The sequence below is a fragment of the Heterocephalus glaber genome, unplaced genomic scaffold (assembly GCF_053883595.1).
Source record: "Heterocephalus glaber isolate CG9 unplaced genomic scaffold, H.glaber_assembly_v1.0 deba00001444, whole genome shotgun sequence".
NCBI lineage: Eukaryota > Metazoa > Chordata > Mammalia > Rodentia > Bathyergidae > Heterocephalus > Heterocephalus glaber.
Window position 1 is genome coordinate 28,386,316 of NW_028258297.1, and position 20,553 is coordinate 28,406,868.

Consider the following 20,553-nt stretch of genomic DNA (forward strand, 5'->3'; position numbering starts at 1 on the left):
CTTTTCCTCATTTTAGATTGGTATCTTTCTTATCCACAAGATTTCATCCTCCAGTGTGTGTGTGTGTGTGTGTGTGTGTGTGTGTGTGTGTGTAGGGTGTGTAGGGTGTGCATGGCTAATCAGACCAAAAGGAGCCTTGTATTATGCATGAAATTTGTTACAAATTTTTGACCCAAATTGGATTATTTCTCCCTATTACAATTGCAGAACTCAAGCAAAACGACAGCCAGTTATCCAATGAAGGAAAGTCTATTCTCCGGCTGGAGAATAAGTAGAAACGGGGAGAAATGACTCTCCCAGGTCAGATTCCCATGTGACAAAAGGATAAAGGTCCCTTTTAAGCCCCTCAATTTTAACAGAACAAAGAAAAAGGTGTTTGTTAAGGGGGGTAGGACTTTTGTGACTTTTTCTGGGGGAGCAGGAATGGGCCTTCACCTTCTTCTAGTCTTGTTTCAGTTTGCATCCGACGCTGACCCAGTCAGCGGTAATTTTTTTAGGACACTGTATTATAATGACACTGGTTTACAAAATGGCTCTGGGCCTGAGAGGGTGGAGTGTGGTGACAACAGGCCTCACATTCATCAGCTCTACATCCATTTCATACTATTCTTGCAAAGAAAGGAAAAGGGCAGAATTTTAATTATTTGCGCGCCATTTGGCCTGGGAATGTATAGGGACATAACCTTCTGGTGGTTTTCATATGGCAAATTGATGGCCTGATATTTATTTCAGAGTTTTCCAGGATTTTAATTTTCAGACTTCTTTGAAAGGTATATGAGACTCTCCATAAAAATAGTGAGTTAGAGCCAACTATCAATTTCTTTATTTCCTCTTCAATATTTTCTTTGTTCTTCTGTGTGTTTTGTCACTGCACCTCTGGGATAAAGGAGTTAGAGAAAGCATTGCACTTGGAGGTTGCATCTGGATGCACAGTACCATGAGGCCACTAGAAGGCAGGCTCCCTCCAGCAAACCCCGCACAAGGGCTGGAAATCCTGCTCAGATTTCCCGATGAAGGCATCACTTAAAAAGAAAGAAATGGCACAGCAGGTACTATGGAAAATGGAAAAGAGCTTAGCAGTTTCTTTTCTTTTTCTCTTTTGCTATTCTGGGGATCAAACCCAGGACCTTGCACATGCTAGACAAGTACTCTACCAGCTGAGATACACTTGGAAATCACAGAAAAAGAAGTGACACATGTTCAGGAAACAACTCCCTACACAGTGACGGTGGTTACCGCAAACGAAAGCAAACATGTACTATTTTTTTTTTAAAAGAAAGACTGGGGATATTTTATCTATGGAGTCTCAGCTTGTACCTGATCCAAACTTTGTTGAGAATATAGAAAAACAGTTGTTTGGGCAGAAAGTGAAGTACAGAATGATATGTTCTTTAAACCCAAATACTTAAATGACTATTTGAGTGAAACATACTTAATGACACCCTGGTGCCTTGTCTTCACCCACAATAGGTGATCGATGGGCAGTTTAGTGATGGCCAGTAATATGGGTTTCAGAGAAGATACTGCCTCTGTCAATTTCTGGTTTTAGACTTTGGATAAATACTTTAACTTTTTTCCCTTTGTTTTCTTCACATGGAAATGAGAATAATAGTACCTACTTCATAGAAGAGGACCCAGTCCATGGCAGGTTTCAAGTAAATACCTGCACACTGCTCCTATGCTTGGGTAGCGGTGCTCCAACTGGCTGCCAGGATTGGTAAAGGCAAGAGTTACGGTGAAGTGATATTGTCACGGAACTGAGGGAAGTGCCCAAGACAGGGCCACAGAGTAGGGGAATCATTTGTAGGAGAAAATGCAGAGCTGGGAAGGATGGGAACACACATTGCAGAAATCAGCTTGCACGACCAACTTAATCTGCAGTAGGACTGAACTTCATACGCTGTCTTGGTTATCCTGCTCCGGACCTTTTATAGACTTCATATTATATAGCTTTATGTGTAATTAAGGAACCCAAAACAAACTCTCATCTTTTGAGCTTTGGCCATTAACATGCACTAACGACACTCCCATGTAGGTGATATGGTTATCTCTGTCATACTGATGAGGAAACACAGCTGTTGGGCTGATAGATATGACTTTATCCATTTATAAGTAAAGTGGCACTATCCTAGTATCAAACATGGTGATTAATTAAATTGCTGTGGCTTATGTCTGTACTTTTATTTTAAAAAATGGAAATGTCTTTATTCATCTCAACATTCCATGCCTGCTTAACTATATACTGCTCTAGTTCATACCCTAGTCCTTTGCACCCTCAGGTCTTTCTGCTCAAGTATTTTTTGTATGCTATGTCGTAGTTGCACATCAGTTAGGTTATTGGGGCTCACTCTATCTCTGTGATGTGGGCATTCAAGGCTATACACTTCCTTCTTGTCACTGCTTTCATTGTGCCCCATAAGTTCTTTTATGTTTAGTTCTACAAACTGTCTTATTTTTTCCTTGATTTCATCTGTAACCTATTGTTTACTTAAGAGTATATTGTTTAGTTTCCATGCATTAGCATAATTTCTATGTTTTCTTTTACTGTTGATTTCTAACTTCATTGAGCTACGATCTGGTACTATACATGGTATAATTTCAATTCTTTTACATTTACTTTAGGCTGATTTATTGGCTAGCATGTGGTGCATTTTGGAGAAAGTTCCATGTGCTGCTGAAAAGAATGTGTATTCTGATGTTGTTGGGTGTAACACTATATTTATTAAGTCTGTTTGTTCAAAAGTCTTGTTCAACTCTTACAATTCTTTTTTTTTGATACCAGGCATTGAACTCAGAACTTTGTGCTTGCGAGGCAGGCATGGGAACCACTGAGCTAAATCCCTGGCCCTCAACTCTTACAATTCTTTGTTGACTTTTTGCCTAGTAAGACCCTGTATTAATATTAAAGGAAGTGAAAGTGGGTGTAGATGTAGCTTTGTGGTACAATGCTTTCCCAGTACATATGAACCTTTAGGTTCATGCCTTACTAGTGCAATTTTGTTTTTAAATTTAAGGAGCTTAGATGATATTGGAAGGTAAATTCATGGAAACCTGTCCACAGGCAAGTATTTGTAGGGTCCACGAATTAATTGCAAAGAACTTGTAATTCCCTTATCCTTTCCTTATTCATTGTCATGTTCTCTTTCCTTTCCTTACAGAATAACTACTCTGCTAAAAAGAAAAATATATCTGACCTTTTGTAGGAAAATGGATGTACATTGAAACTATAATGTAAAGTGAAATAAATCAGACACACAAACCTAAATATTACATGGTTTCTCTTATATGACAAATCAGAAATATACATGAATTAGGGGACAAAATAAAAGGTAGCTAATAGGAAATGGAGATCTTTTGTAAATTGAAAGGCAGCCAAGAGATGGGGAAGTAGGCGGGGAGGTAAAAAGAATTGAGACGCTGTAGACATCCACCAACTCCCCACAGTGAATGCAATCATTATGTACTGAAAACATGTACAATAAAGAGAAAACTTAAAGATATGACTTCTACATAAAGCATTGGGTTTGACAGGGTAAGGTAAATGCCTATGGCAGGGTGAGGGGCAGCAGTGGTTTGGCACAAGGTGGAATAGCTCAGCAGGGAGCAGGGTGGGCATGCAGGTGTCGTAGGACAGTGGATTTAGAGCCCAAGCCAAGTGAGGACAGTGTGACCATGGTGGAGGGAAAGCATCTGGCATCAAGAACACTGTGATGGTGTCAGTGCCTACACACAGCACTGGCGTGGGACAGAGTACTGGCGGATAAGAAGATTGAGAAGTGTGTCCACAAAGGGCAGGGGCCTGGTGTGGAAAGTCAGATTCTGAAAGCGAAAGAGAACATCTGTGTGGAGGGTTGAATGAGTACAGAGAGCCTGAGATGAAGCAGGGTGAAAAGGGCATGAATGCATGAGGTCAGTTTTCACGGGGAGTCAGAGTCCAAAATGAGTCAGGAGAGGGATCTTGCAGAATTAAATGAGCAAATGAGATAAAGATAATTAAAACGGATTTCTCATTGTCACAGAAACAAGTTAAAAATGTGGACATTGAGCAAACTAAGATGAAACCTGTTGTACTGCTTTGAGCTTAAGAGGTATTAGCATGAACTCATAGATTTCCATACATAGACATAGAGAAATCAATATAGAAATAAAATAGAGACATATGTAGAGGTGTGTGTGTGTGTGTGTGTGTGTGTGTGTGTGTGTGTGATGTGCAGGAAGGAGAGATTTAAGAGGGGAGTAGAGTAAGGAGAAACCGGGCATGTTTGGAGCAGGCCTGTGGAAATGTTCCATGGGAAAGATTAAATTTTTGGAGTGTTTCCCTCTTGGCCCAGGGCAAAAACACCCTATTTAGAGTTCCATGTATGTTTGCCCTTGTGTACAACTGATTCAATCTTAATTATCTCGGGGCCGGGGATTCAGCTCAGTGGCTTCACCGTCTGCTGTGCAAGCTCAAGGACCCGAGTTCAATCCTCGGTACAAAAAAAAAAAAAAAATTTAATTATCTCCTTAAAAATAGGTGATGTGTACCTGTAGAGCTATGTATTGAAATGGTGTGGGATGGAAGGGACAGAGAAGTATGAGATGAAAACCCACTCTCTCTTTAACGTTCAATAAAGAGAGCTGCTTTCAGGGGTCTTGGAGGTGTTCAGCAGCAGAATAATGGCGGTGCGTGGAGGAATTAATCACCGGCAACAGCGGAAGGCAGGGAGCACAGTGCAGTTCAGCAGGCATTGAATTTGCACCGTGCCTTCCCTACCCCACTAGGGGGAGCTGACTCTTGAAAAGAAGGGAAGCTGACGTCTTCGTTTGTGGCAACAAACCTCGCAGAATGTGGTTCCTAGACTGTGCCTGAGAGCAGCGACAAATGAAGTGAAAACTACATGCACAAATGTTTTGTCCAGTGGGATGATTTGTAAGTAACAGTATTTGTACACAGAAGCACATGTTCCTTTTTCCATTTCCTTAATTTTTTTGATTTATTCTATTTCAATTTTTGTTTTTATTAGTACATGTTTGCAGAATGTGACGCTTGTATTCCTCACAGGGAGCGGGTACCTGTACGCGATGCATCTTAATTCTTCTTTCATCCCCTTGGCTCCCCTTTGGCATTGTGTTCAGAGTTTACAGTTCTCAGGAAAGACTTCTCCAGTTGCTTGCTTCCTCTTTTTCTCCCTTCCTGTTTCTTCCTTTTGGCGTGTGTATGGACATTTCTGTAACACTGGCCAGCTGCATTGCATGTGTTTTGAGGCCACAGTTTTCATGGACTGATCCCGGGGAATGGATCTCTGTCTACTGACCCCGTGCTCCCACCTCGTGGCTTCCGATTCTCTTGAGAAACTTCTCCCAGGCACTGCGCTATTTACTGTGGCTGCTCTCGTCTTGTCGAACACCTGGAGAATTTACTACATCTTTGGTTTTCGTTCATGACATATTTTAAAGAGGGATAAAACACATTTTCCCAAGAAAGTAGGTCTCTTCTCAGCATGGCTGCAGAAATCACTTACGCTGAACTGAGGTTCAAAGCTGAATCCAAGCCCTCAGGCCCCGACCCGGACTCGCCTGCAGGTAAAGAAAAAGTTGTATCTGCCAGCATTAATGATGAGGTGATGGTGAGCACAGAATCTTTGAATGCGGTGGGTGAGGTTGATTGCTGCTTCTTTCGCCTGATGAGTCCAGGAAACATCTCTGGATTGTGCAGAGAAGGGTTGGGAGGGCAAGGAGTTACAAAGCAGGAAAGAAAAGATTTGGGGTATTTTCTTTACTCTGACCATTTGGAGAAAACTGTACTTTGCTTCTTGCTATTACCCTCTGCATAGAGATGTACATGGATAGGTATATATTTTTTTTCTAAAAATGAAATCATATCATATAATACTGAAATTTTTTCCTCTCCACATCCTTTCATAGGTTTAAGAAAATGGTTTCTGTTCACTTGGCACTTTTCTCCCTCACTGAACTCAAGGACCCTTATAAGCTAGGTCAGTGCTGTCCCAGGGCAGCACCCTAAGGTGGAGACTGAAAAACTGGCCTTAACAAAGGTGTGAAGTATGATTATAAAGATGCTTGCTATAGCAATTAAAGCTGTCAAGTGGACACAATCTTTCATATATTTAAAAGTACAATGAAATACTATGCAAACTTAATAAAATGTGGTAAGAATACACAGTAATATCAAAAATGTTCACAATAACCGTGAAAAAGAATTAGTAGGTCAGAAATCAATATATATATTTTGTCATTTATGAAGGAAAATGTACCTATGTGTATATACACTTTTAAAATACTGAAAAGATGTATACAAAAGTATTGATTTTTTTCTCAATGGGATATTATGTGTTTTGTGTAGTTTCAATAAAGTACATCATTATTTCTTTCACATTCCTATTTGTTAATATTTTTAATTCCACATTATTAGTAATTATGTGTCAGGCAAGGGAGAAAGAGGGAGAAGAAGAGGAAATAAGGATAGAATTTATTACTCATGAAACTAATTTGGCTTCTCCTCAGTTCCCAAAGAGAAGACCAGCCCTCAGAGAAGTAATCTTTATTTTCCCAAGATACTTCTTGTCCCATTGCTGCTATTCATCCTTTTGTCCATCGTATTCACTGTTGCTTTTATCAGTAAGTATGCCAGCTGAATCAAGAGGCCACCTTCCCCCTAAAAGAAGAGAACGTGTCCACTAGAAACTCACATTTAACAAGGGGCTTATCCAGATATATGAAAAGAAAGTTTAGTTTAGGGAGATAAAATTCAGGGGAATTCGCTGGGGATTTTGCTGTTTCTTCCATTAGACTCTGTGTGAAGACATGTACTTCTTTTGTAGGATTTATAAAGCCAGCCCTATTTGAGTACACAGGCACTTGTCATCTGGGATGAGCAGGTAGACAAGACAAAGATGGAAAGAAGTATTCTAGAAAGATTTGTGACATGAATATCCTTCCAATTATTTCTGTCAGGCTCAAGAATGTATGTGGTCTAAAACCCAATTTAACAAAGGTATGGGTTTCTGCAGATATTGGCTTACAGTGCGTGTCAGCTGGAATGACACGGACAGCTGGGGCCACATTTCTGCCTTCCCTGGCCAGGCCAGCCTGGGTGTGTTCATGTGGCACCATGCAGACTTCCAAGGCTGAGCTGGCCACACCAGGGCATCTTGAGATCTCAACTCAGATCTTGCATTGTGCTGCTTCTGTACATTCTGTTGATCACAGGGAGAACTAAAAGCAGCCTAGGTTCAAGTGGTGGAGAAATAGTTTCCATTTCCTGATTGCGGAAGGTGCAAAGTCACACTGAAAAGTAGTGTGGAGACAGGGAGGGTTGAAAACTGTGGCCATTTTCACAGGGTATCACAGTCACGGAGAGCCACTAAGGAATTTTAAGTAGGGATTCTATCACATTTGAGTTGTAGAAGTATGCTTTTACAGATGTTTGAGTATGGAGGTAAAGAGAGAATTTAGAAGGCACATTCATAATCCAATTGAGAAATAGAGCATCATCTAAGACAGTGTTATTGAAGAAAGAGAAGAGATGGTGGCTTTGAATGATAAAGGAGATAGAGCTAAGGATGTAGGGTCTTGGTGAATATTTAAATCTCAGTATTAAAGAACCCTGGGATGTTATGTATGACTCTGATATTCTGACTGAGTAAACTCAGCAGTCATGAACTTGTTAGAAAAACGTAGACCACTTAAGACAAGTAGCAGGTTTGGGTTGGAAGATAATTTAACCTTTGGACTTGTTGAGTTGCATTTTAAATGTGCATCCTACCAAGAGATTTCAGTAGAGAGGTCTAGAATTGGAAATCATTCACCCACAGGCAGCTGGTAATACAACAGGAATATATATGGTATCACTCAAGAAGATTTAGTTTGAGAATGAAAGATAGGGATGGACTCTAAGGAATATTCCATTTTAAGAGACACAAGTAGAAGAAATAGAGCTTATAAAAGAGTAGATGAAGCAGCTTGAGAAAGGTGGGACAGAAACATCAAAGTGCAGCATGCCAGGAGTTAGGCAGGAGGAGAACTGCGGTCTGGTATTGTGAGACATCCCATAGGCTGAAGATGAGTCAGCAGACCCGAGACAGTACTGAAAACTTAATTCAAGAAAGGTTTTAGTGAAATGGTGGGAACAAAGGCCAGAATGATGGCATTCAAGGAACAAATATCAAGGTTAGGTTTAAGGGGAAAAGGGATAAAATTCACTTTATAGGGGGAAAGGTGAGTTACTTATAAATTGAGGAAGGCAGGTTAGTGTGGGTTACGGAGGAGTAAGGGTCAGGTCATGTGGAGAGAGTTAAAGGATAGAAGAGGAAAAGAGCAATGTTCCTCAGTCAATTTTTTAAAAAAATTTTCTATTCAACCCAAAATGGCTCATATTTAGCTAATTTTTTGCTCCCCCAAAGTCTCAGTCTATGAATCCTTCAATGCAAGTATTTGTCTGCCTATAATCTTCCCACCCTAAGATTGACCCTTTGGGTGCATCTTACATTAAGTATTGAAAGAAAATATGGCAAGTCCTTCTAGACTCGTTATGATGGAACTCCCATGTCCTCTTTCAACTACTGATCATTCAGCTTTTTCTAGAAATATCTATGGATTCCTCATCAGCAGAATTAGGACTCCACTAACTCTTGGAGGAGGGTAAAACTTCCCCAGTCAGACTCTGTCTACTTAAGTCATTGGGCTTTTCTACATTATGTTTCTGTAAGGAATGAAAGAAAGGAATAGTAGAGAGCACAGTCATAATGCTTGCAGGAAAATGAATGTTTTTATTGTATTTTCTAGTTTTCTTTCAAAAATATACTCAGCTTCTTGAAGAAGAGACAATTGTCAAAGAAGGCACACAGAAGCACACAGAACTGGAATGTAAAAGAAGCAATTCAACCAAAAAAGGTAAAATTTTTCTTTGCCTAGAATTCAGTTGCTAAAAATAGTATAAAAGGATCCCATGTCAGTATTTCCAATAAGATTCCCAGGTAGATCATATTAAGAATGTAGTCTCATGGTCATTAAAAGCTGCAAATGTACAATTACATGGGACCTAAAGTTCTTACATGTGTACATTCACTTGTGCAAGGCTTGATTGTTATTGTGGTTTTGGATTTCTTTAGTCTTTGTTTCATTTTGAATGTTTTATGGACATTGCTCTTTCTCACATCTTAGTTATAAACATATGATGAAAATAATGATGCCTCACTTCTTAAAAGTATTAATTATTTCCATTTAAAAATCTATATATTAAATAACATTTTATATTTATAAAAATTGAGTGTATGACATAAAAGTTCCAATTTTAACCCCACCCCATACACAGAATATTTTGTATTCTTAGCATCATGCATGAATAAGGGTATTTGTTACTTCTGTTGAGCAAATATTGATGTATTATCCCTAAGTAAAGTTCATGTTTGTGTGTGTTTGTGTTCCAAAACACCCTAGAAAGAAGTATCCAGATTTTTTGACCAAAATAACATGTGAAAGTAGACATCAAGATTCATGTAACTTATATGACGTAATTGTGGATGCTTGGTTTTTCTCCTATATCAATTACTAATGCCTTCAATCATTTATACCTTTGGATATTCACTTTATATTTTGGATTATAATCTATTATTACTTCATTTATCTTGTTTTCCTAGCTCTGGAGAGAGCAAGCTCTTTAACTTCTCTCCTGTGTCCCTTTGACTTACTTTCTATGTAATTTCAAGGACTTAAAATGTGTTAAGGTTTGTTTGTTTTTGTTATTGTCAATTTGTATCCTATCTTAGAATGTGTTCTCTTGGCAGTGGTAAAAATGGGTATTCTGTAACTTCATGGAGTGTTCTAAAACTCTTAAATAGATTCTATTGGTTGATGATTTTATTGAATTCTTAACTGTTCTTGCTGATTTTCTGTATGGTTTTCCCCACTTATAATAATGTGTTCTTCCACTCTCCTTTCACTTGTATCAGTTTTTACTTAATGTAGTCCACACCCCTACTGTTTGGCACATACTCATTTAACATTATGATATGGGACTCTGTTTTTTGGCTATCTTGTCTCTGTTGTTCAATGGGTGATTTCTATTGCTCCGTTGAACAATTTACATGTGTCTGTACCACCAGCAGCCACCTGCTGTTGGGTCTATTCACTGAATGTTCAAAAAGTTACTCCATTTTTCAGTGAGAAAATTTCTACTTGATTTTTCTCTTTATGTTCTATTTCTTTTCTGAGTCTATAGTATCATTTCTCTTAAAAATGCTTAACTTCTTTTTGATGAATTTTTATCATGGTTAATTTAAAATCTTTATCACATAATTCTAATATTTTCATTATCTTGGTTACTGACAATTATTTATTTTGAGAACTTCCTGGCTCTTGTAGACTGTTTTCCATTCCACCCTGGAAATTTTTGTATTATGTTCTGAGTCTGGGTTTATTGAAGCAGTAGGTTTGCTCTGGCTTTCTCTCATACTACTTCTGCAGGGAAAAGGAACCCTGCCCCATTACCACCTAAGAAAGTAGACTTGGCTTCCACATACCAGGGACAAGCTCTGCTTATTATGTCTGGAATGATGGCCATTCCAGCTTCTACTTTGGTATTTTTAGAGTTCTTAATACTTTTTTTTTTTTAGTTCTTTTATTGGTACATTTTAGGTATACAATTCGTTTACATTTATCATTGGGTGTTTGTACCTGTACATGATATATCTTGGTTCTTACTTTTTTCCCCATTACCTGTGTGCCCTTCACCCCCTCCACCCTTCCCTATTTACATAGATTTCATTTCTATTTTTTTTCTTTTCTCATAGTTTTCCCTTTCCATCCTTTCCTTTCCCCTTCCCCTCCCTTCACTCCTTCGTCTTTGGACATTTTTTCCTATTTCAAATTATCAATTATTCATTTTAATCATTTTAACCCTTGTTTACACTATCTGTTTCTCAAACTGGAGAAACTATTTGGTATTTACAACATGTATGTCCTATTTATTTCACCTAAGAGTATGGCCTCAATATACATCCATTTAGCTATAAATGACTCTAGTTTTTTGGTCTTTATGGCTGAGTAGTATTCCATTTTATAAAAAAACCACATCTTCTTTATCCAGTTTCCAGTTGATGGGCACTTGGGCTGCTTCCAAACTTTAGCTATCACAAACCGTGCCGCTATGAACATGGGTGCACATATATCACTGTGGTATAATTCTTTTAATTCTTTTGGGAAGATACCCAGCAGGGGAATAGCTGGGTCAAATGAGACCTCTAGTCCTAGTTCTTTGAGGTATCTCCATACTGACTTCCACAGTGGTTGCACCAGTCTGTACTCCCACTAGCAATGGAGAAGGGTTCCTTTCTCCCCACAACCCTGCCAGCATTTGTTATTGGTTGATTTCTTGATAGCAGCCATTCTTTCTGGGGTGAGGTGGAATCTCAGTGTTATTTTCATTTGCATCTCTCGAATGACCAGTGATGTTGAACATTTTTTCATGTATTTGTTTGCTGCTTTTACTTCTTTGTCTGAGAAATGTCTGTTCATTTCAGATGCCCATTTTTGAATTGGGTCTTTGAATTTGCGGGATCTGATTTTTTTCAATTCTTTATATATCCTAGATAGTCTAGGTACAGCTGCTAAAAATTTTTTCCCATATTGCAGGTTGTCTGTTAGCTCTGTTGGTGGTTTCTTTTGAAGTGCAGAAGCTTTTTAATAAGATGAGATCCCAGTTGTTGATTCTTCATACTTTTAATAACATACCCTTTTTCAAGTGGTTTTCTTTTATTGCACTTTTATGTCCTTATTCCCAATGAAGACAAAGTCTGGAGCTGTTGCCCAAAGAACTGGGAGTCATTTAGTTCCCACTGCTATTTCTACTCAACCAAATCAAAATCATGGCAAGAGAGCAACGAACGCTGCTCTAGCATGGAGGCTCATCTGGTGGTGATCACCAGCGAAGAGGAGCAGGTACTGTGCAAGAGACAAGAGAGGTGTAGTCCATCTGTCTGTTGAAGGTCTACTTTTGCTACAAAAGAGGTGGCTCTTACTGTTTTAAGCACTCAACAGTTTACTAACTAGGTGTCATTTCAATGTGTTGATTCTGATATTGAATAAATTTGATAAAATTGTTGTTTTTATATTTCCTGTTATATTATTTTATAAAAATTAATGAAAAAAGCAATTTTTCATCACCTCTATTTAAATAATTGGTTAAGATATGGTGTTGTGGCCGAAGGATTTCAATAAAAGACATGGGAAAGGCCCCTCAGCATTGACATTCTGTGCCTTTTTTCTGTTTCTGTAAAACTAATGAACCCAAAGGAAATAGGGAATTGTGAAAGATTTCTCATGGGAGTTGACTAGAAAGATGAAAATAGAGTCCACCAAAAAAATGTATACACATGACAGGAAAAAAAAAATGTGTGTAAATATTTTAATACTAAACTCATTGAGGCATCATGAGATTAATACAAGTTACTTTTGGCCTTTACAATTACAAGAGATGTTCAAAGTGGTGGTCATTAACTCCAGACATTTATTAGTATGGCAAACTATGGCTTGGGTAACCTTGGTCATGTGCATTTTCAATTTTTTCTCTAAAGGCTGGCAGTATAGTGGGTTTTCTTCTATATATGACATCCTCTAGGGGTCCCCACATCAGGGAAACACCATTGGTTGAAAAAACATCATGCTATTTTTCTTTTCCTGAAGTGTATATACATTTTTTTGCAGACTCTGTATATCTTCCTGAAATTCAGTGTGTTAATTCAGTAAGTAAATATTTTAAACATTGTGAACTGCTTAACAGAAAAGAGTATTAAACTGAATAGGGAAATAAAATTAAATCATATGAGTCAACATCAACCAGAAACACAAAGTATTTCTTAAGTTATAGTTGAAGAAAAAATGATTAAATCTGCAAATATTTTCTCACATATAACTTTGAAGAATAACATCTTTTAGTGATAAAACAGGAGAAGTGACTCTGAAATAAGTTCGCTGTGATCATAGATGGACTTTACTTCCATGTGGAATGAAAATCAGGCTCACAAATGATGTATGTGATGCTAACCTGCTCTTCCAGAGACTTCTTGGTGACTCTATGTAGCTGTCCCTCGAACCTTTCCTTTTCTTCTCATTTGCTACCACCATTAAAATTAATTTCAAATATCACACTACACCCAAAATATATAGTTAAATGTTCATCAAAATTTAAGAAAATGTTTAGGTATAAGGCAATGCTAACTGATTTGATCACTACACAGAGTATACATATATTGTCACACTGTATCCTACCAATTTTTACAAGTATACAAATAATTAAGGTTTGAAAATAAGTATAATTATTTTTTTAAAAAGCAAAGTAACTCAATTCTGGGTGAGTACTGTAAGGCTATGCTTCTTTTTGTTTTCTTTTCTTAGCACTTCATAACCCAGTATATGAAAACTAACACTGCTTATTATGTGGGGCTGTCAGACCCACACGGCCAGAGACATTGGCAATGGGTGGATCAGACTCCATACAATGAGAGTGCCACGTGAGTATAGAATTAGATCTTACTAGTCCAGGAAAATAGGAATTAGTAGACAATTCTGAGATCTAACAGTAGTTCAGATTCCACAATCGTTGCATTAAAGAAAGAAAAAACCTATTGTGATATAAAGGACCAGGGTGCAATCTTTTCTTCATGTAAAGGAAGGAGCTCCATGCACTGATGGTCCCTGGGGAACTAGATGTGAGGATAAGCAGGTGGAGGAGACCCTTTGGGATATCTGCTGGGGGACTTTTGGTGCACCTGGGTAGGCACAGATGTGGGCACACTTTCCAAGGAAAATGTCTGAGATGCAGGTGAAAGAGGAGCTGCATGTGCAGTGGGGAGGGCTGGCTTGGGTGTGTATTACCCAGACCTCCACTGAGTCCAGCCCTAGTTCCTTTACTGTCTCTGACCCCTTTCAAAGCACTGTTGGGTTTTTTTCCCTTTCAGATTCTGGCATCTTAATGAGCCCAATAACAGGAATGAACATTGCGTTATACTAAACCATCGTGGAAAATGGGGCTGGAATGATGTCCTTTGCGATAGACCTCAAGGGTCAGTTTGTGAAATGATGAATATCTATTTAATGGATGCATCATGATACAGAGAGCTAATAAAGTTTTCCTGATGTGTAAGGAATGTCCATAGAATTTTAGTGAAGTGCTCAACTATTCCACTTATGAAAACTTGTTAGCATGCTTATGTGTTTATTTACTTATGTACTTGTTAAAAAAAATAAGCATTTATTGAGCATTTTGCATGTGCCACAGACTATACCGGAGTCTGATATTTGTGCACGAAGCTTTTCTGTCTAATTGACAAGGTGTATTAACTGATATAATTCTATATGGTTCCTCCACTTATTATTTCTTCTTTTTGTCCTTTACTTTTATTGATGTATAATTGTCAACTTAAACTATATGTTTTAAGTTACAAAATGCTTATTTGATATACATAAATACTGTGTATATTGCCACAATATATATTACCACAATCAAGTTAGTTCACATCTTTATTACTTACCATAGTTACCTATTTTGTTTTACTAAGAATATTTAGGATCTCCATAAGCGTTTCACTTATAAAATGTAATACTGTTAACCACTGTCACCATGATAGCATGGATGCCCAAAAGTTATTGTTTAACTGTCACATATGTCACCATTTCCCCACTTCTACTCCATTTTAGCCACCATTCTACTCTGTTTCTAGGAGACTGACTTTCTGAATTCTACAAATAAGTGTGATTATACAGTATTTATCATTCTTTGTCTGACTTATTTCTCTAGGAATGATGTCCTACACATTCTCTATGTTGTTGCAAATGAGAAGACATCCATTTTAGGGTGAAATAATATCCCAGTACGTGTGTGCTTGTGTGTGTGTGCAGAAAGTACATTTTCATATTTCCTTTATCTATTCATCCATCAACAGACACTTTGCGTTCATTTCTTCCCTACTGCTGATAATACTGCAATGACTATGGAAGTCTAGATGTCTCTAGAGAGTGATTGTATATATTTTTATATATTTCTAGAAGTTGGATTGCTAGATGTAATGGTAGTTTTTTTGAGGAAACTCTGAACTGTTTTGCATAGTGGCTGTACTAGTTTACTCTCTCATCCACAGGGCACAAGGATGCCTTTTTGTTCACCTCCTTGCAAACACTTGTCTGCTCCTGTCTTTTGATAATATCATCCTAAGACATGTGAGTTAGTATTTCATCTTGTTTTGTATGGCTGAATGTGATTTGTTCCTCCAAAGTTTCATGTTTTGAAGGCTGACCCTCAATTTGGTGTTGGGACCATTAAGAAGTGGAGCCTTTTAAGTGAGAAGTTGTTGGGTCATGGAGCTCTTTACCCTTGGAAGGGAATATGTAGTTTTTCTCGGTCCAGAATAATGCTGGCCTTTTTTAAATCAGTATTTTATAGGTTTTAATGTACAGATGTTCACCTCCTTGGTTTAACTTATTCCTAAGCATTTCATTCTGTTTGATGACTGGAAATAGGATTGTTTCATCTATTTTATTTTAAGACCATTCGCAATTAGTATACAAAAATGTGACTGACTCTTTAATATTTACTTTATATCACACAATTGTACTGAACTCATTTATTAGATCTAATAGCACTTGTATGTGAGTGTTTGTATATACTATGTAAGACTTTCTCTATATAAGATCATATCACCTTCAAACATACAGTTCTCTTTTTCCTTTCCAAATTTGGAGCCCTTTAAATTCTTTTTCTTGTCTAATTTCTCTGGCTAGGCCCGTGAGTAGTATGTTAAATAAAAGTGGTAGAGTGGGCACTCTTATTTTGTTCTTGATCTTACAGGACATATTAGAAATTGAGTTATGATGTTAACTGTGAGCTTGTTATCCATAGCCCTTTTATTTGGAGGCAAATTTCATTTACACTTATTGTGTTGAGTGTTTTTATTATAAATGCATGTTCAATTTTACAAGTGACATAAACTGATAATGAAACTATTAGGAAGATGGAGTTCTAGGAGATGGGGGGAAGGATTAGGGATGTTGGAAATGATAGAACATGAAGAAAGTAAGCTGTGTGTGTGCATGCAGTTGTCACGATGAAACTCATTTTTCTGGGTAGTTAAGATGCTCTATATAAATAATCGTCAAATGCTTCATCTCATTCAAACACTTAAACTTATGTAATTTTTATCTCTCCTTCTGTTAGTATGTTCCACTCATTGATTTCTATGTTATTCACTCTTCCATCCCAGGAATGAATGTCACCTGATCATGGTGTGTGATCCTTTGAGTTTGCTGTTGAACCAGTTTGCTGGTATGGGAATTTTTGCATCTACTTTCATCAGGGATACTGGCATGTGATTTTCACTTGTTGTTATACTGCATGGTGTTGAGGAACAGAGAAGAATTAAGGCCTAACTACACAAAGGAGAAAAGCTGAGCTCCAGGGTGACTGCATATTAGGGAAAAGTTAAGAGAGCTGAGATTAAGTTGTTCACCAGAGAACATACTGATGCACATTGGAAACCAGAGAAATCTTGTGTTATGTTGATTGCTTGTGCCTGTGTTTGAGTGAATAAAAATGAGATAAGCCAAAGGCTCGGGACTCCTCTGTCTGCTAGAGGTATGAGGCCCCTGGCTGCCTGCATGTTGAGCTGACTCTGTAGTTCATCCTCCTTTGCCTCTGGGTCAGGGAAGGACTAAGTAGTGGGCCTAGGTCCCGAAGCAAGGTGTGCCAGGAGAAGTTGCAGGACAGGGGGCCCCCAGGGTGGGGCCTGAACTTGGCCTCACCCATAGTGTGGTATTCATTCTTTTTCAAAGATGCGTTTTGATTTGTCAACCAAGCTATCTGTGTTTTAACTTTTATTTTTTTGGTATTGCTTTTTTACTGATTTGATCTTCTTGTATATTATTAGTTTGTTCCAATTTTTTATTTCTTCATTGTTCTGTCTTAGTAGATTATATTTCTAGGCCCCACTGGAGTTCCTTTGGGTTATTCAATTTGCTGGTGAATAATTGTTCATCATAGTTAATTATGGTTGTTTTAAAATTTTATGGTATCTGTTATGGTATCCTTTTCATTTAGAATTTTATTTAATAGAGCTCTGTCTCTCTTTTTCCTTTATTAGTCAATTGCAGTTTCATTAATTTTATTTATTGAGAAATCCAAAACTTAGTTTTATTTATATTTTCTATTTTCTAGTCTTTTATTTATTTCTATCCTATCTTTATTTTTTTATTTGCACATTGGGATTATTTTGCTCTTCTAATTCCTTATAGACTCTCATGTATTTCTACTGTAATCTTTACTTTTTCCTTACAGTCATTTTGGACTTGCTTTTCTTTATCCAGTTAAGGTGTTGATTTGGGGGCTTTTTCCTTCACATACACATTTCTAGCTATAATGTTCATTTTGCTGTATCCAATTAAGCATTTGCTGTATCGAATAGGTTTTATTTTGTTATGTTTCTATTTTGCTTTGTCTCAAGATAGTTTTTAAGTTCTCTTTTGATTTCTTCTTTGAATCATTAGTTTTTCTGTATGGTTTTGATTAATTTCCCCTTATTCCTGAATTTTTCAGTATTTGTCTGTTACCGAGTTCTACTTTTGTACCACTGTGATCCAAAAAGGTACTTGATATGATATTTCTCTTCTTGGGTGTGCTTTCTGTTACACGTTCTACATGGAGAATGTTCTATGGATGCATAAGAATTACTTTTCTTCTATTCTGATCATCAGAAATGTTTTGCACATATAAGTAAGATCTGTTTAGCACGGAGTGGACTTCTAGTCTGCTGTTGCCTTATTGAATTTCTGTATATATGATATATCCACTGTTCAGAGAAGGATATTAAATTCTCCTACTATTGGTGTTTTCATTGTTTGTTTGTTTTTTAGTTAGTATTTTCTTTATGTATTTAAAGGTTCTGATGTTCAGTTCACAACTAAATTCAATTGTTTTATTTTCTTGTTAAACAACACTTTTATCATAATATAATGATGTTGCTTTTTTTTTAGTTTTTGACTTAAAATTTGTTTATTTCTAATTAAGAGTGGCATACCCTGTTGTCTTATGTCTACTATTTATATAGATTAACATTTCCCATCACTCAGGCTCAACTCATGATTGTGTTAAGGCCAAATCATAACTTGATCATATTTAAATTCAAGTTATTTTTATACAGTTTTGGTTTTATGTGTTGTATGTAGAATTTATGTTTACTTCTCAGAAAATAACTTAGACATTCTGAGGGAAATTTATTGATGATGTGCTTTCTCTATTATTGTTTCTGTAACATATGGAAATGGAGGAAGTGGAAAAAAACACATTTTACTAAGTCCCTTTGACGGTCACAATAGAGAGTGTTTGAACTGGAGTGAAATGAAACAACACTGAGTTATGAGTCAGAGGTGGAAACCTTACACTTTATCAATGTGTTTCAGTGTCTCCTTTTACCCTGGTGTGTCACTAAATCAATGGTTGTGTGATTTGTGTTTAAAGAGTGATATTAAATTGAAAACCATCTTAGCTGAACTTCAATCAATAAACAGAGTCATGAGTAAAAATAAATTAGTTATTGTTTCAAGCCACTTAGGTATTGAGTGATTTCTTATCAGCAATATAGTACTGATGCATTTTTAAACTTATATTGTACTTTTGGGGCCAAGATTCTGCAAAATAATAAACCATAATCGACTACATCTCTAAAGTATTAACATCAATTTTAAATTGAGAGTATATTAATTTTGCCATTAGTGAACAAAATGAAAATTGCACTGTTTTTTGTGTGTCACTTAATATCAAGTTTCATATAGTGGATATATTACATTAGGTCATATGTGTGTATTTCTTGTGTGAACAAATGTTCAATGTAAATGTATATACAATGATTGTGTATTCTTAAATATGTGCAAATATTGTTTTTATATTACTATTCAGCTCTAGTAGTTAGAAGATGAAATAAAGAAACAGTTTCACTACATATAGAGATACATAAAGAAAGTACGTTTCTGTGTTGGTTTATTTGCCATATGTGTGTTGAATCTGTATCTTAGAATTGTAGCTTTCACTTTCATCCTTATCAATACTCATAAAACTATAAGCAAATAAACCTAAAACCACTTCTAAATCTTTCTGGACAATCTGCTACTGAGTAAATAAATGGAAGAGCAGGAAGAAACTTTGTGGAATGTCCAGTATTAGGGAAAATACTTTTGCTAACTGAAATTACAGTGATCAATCTCTATGATTTTTCTGAATGTGGAAATACACTGACATCTAACTACCTTTCGGGGCACATTTGATGTTAATGTTTTTTAGATGACCTAGTTTCTGACACATGGATTAATAGTTTGTTCTTTGCGTACATGAAAATCATCAAGTGTACGCACTGTATTGGAGAGGAACTCAACATCTCAGGGACAGAAGAATGATGAGACGCAATTTAAGTATATTAAACCAATTATGCAATATGAGTGTGTGATGAAATGCTATGAACACACAGTGAACTGCTCAGCAACAGTTAAAATTGTTGCAGGTGAAATTTTGCAATGAGGAATCAGTATGGAGGACTGTGGTGCACATTCCTACTTATCTCTTCTTCCTCACAAAGAAAGCTTCAACATTGTGTAAAGTCGATTTCCTTCATGAAGCCCAAGTGACTAGAGATGCTGATCTCACATTCATCTTTGTGATTAATCCAAGGCAACCAACACAGACACGCTCATGGATAGTTTAGGAACAGCATGAACTGTGAGTCCTGCCATACATCACTTCCTGTTCTCAGAGGAATCACAGTGAATCTCCCTGCCTAAATGAACATGAACAGAGAACTATGGAGTCCAGGTTGCTAGTGATTGTTACTACGTACATGAAGAAAGTGGCCTTAGACTAACAGAAGCCACATGGGTGGCAGAGGAGAGCTATTAGAAAGGACCTACATTACTAAGTGCATTGCTGAGTCACTGAATCAGCTCCCCCTAAAGCCTACTCTGAATTTTCTCTGTGAAAGGTAATAATTTTCTAATAATTTTCTGATAGAATGCTGTCTGATCCAAAATATTACCATTAGTAACTAGATTTTATTGGAGTACAGTTTATAAATACTAAAAAGGACATGCTTTCAGAGTGCAGGTCAATGATTTTGACAGATGTATATATACACCTGTAACTATCATACCAATCTGTAATAAATATTTCCATCTAAGTATGTTACTCCATGTTCCTCTAGCCTATGAGAGAAGGGTGTGACTTTTATAAGCATAATGTTTTGTCATCTCTAAAATTCCATAAAGACGAATGAATGAAGTATGTTCTTTTTTTCTACCTTCCTTTTCTCAGTATGTTTAGGAGATTCAACCAATCTTTTGTATTTTTTCAGTAATAACATTCAATTTCATTGTATTCTACTGTAAATCAATTTGTTTATTCATTTTCCTGTTGGCAAGCTTTGTTATCTCCACACTGTAACTGCTTATAATTATGAATAAAGCTGCTGCATTCTTTTACATGCCTTTTTTAGACATCTGTGTTTCTTGGCTCTGAACCTA

General features: G+C 36.9%; 1 protein-coding gene across 4 annotated transcripts; it reads left to right on the forward strand.

The window, feature by feature from the left end:
* Window positions 1-4,759: 4,759 nt before the first annotated feature.
* Window positions 4,760-20,517, forward strand: LOC101720660 (C-type lectin domain family 4 member A). 4 transcript variants are annotated; one of them, XR_015452352.1, is made up of 7 exons: window positions 4,804-5,565; window positions 6,508-6,621; window positions 8,788-8,895; window positions 11,789-11,940; window positions 12,706-12,743; window positions 13,396-13,511; window positions 13,959-14,035. XR_015452352.1 is itself a non-coding variant. In XM_004869533.3 (6 exons), the coding sequence occupies exons 1-6, from the start codon at window positions 5,484-5,486 to the stop codon at window positions 14,107-14,109; spliced, it is 723 nt and encodes a 240-aa protein (XP_004869590.1). In that variant the 5' UTR covers window positions 4,801-5,483; the 3' UTR covers window positions 14,110-20,517. The 4 variants fall into 4 exon arrangements, 3 of the variants coding, with proteins under 3 accessions (XP_087070286.1, XP_004869590.1, XP_087070287.1); XM_004869533.3 differs by lacking the exon at window positions 12,706-12,743 and having other exon boundaries at window positions 4,801-5,565; window positions 13,959-20,517; XM_087214161.1 differs by having other exon boundaries at window positions 13,396-14,110.
* The last annotated feature ends 36 nt before the right edge of the window (window positions 20,518-20,553 follow it).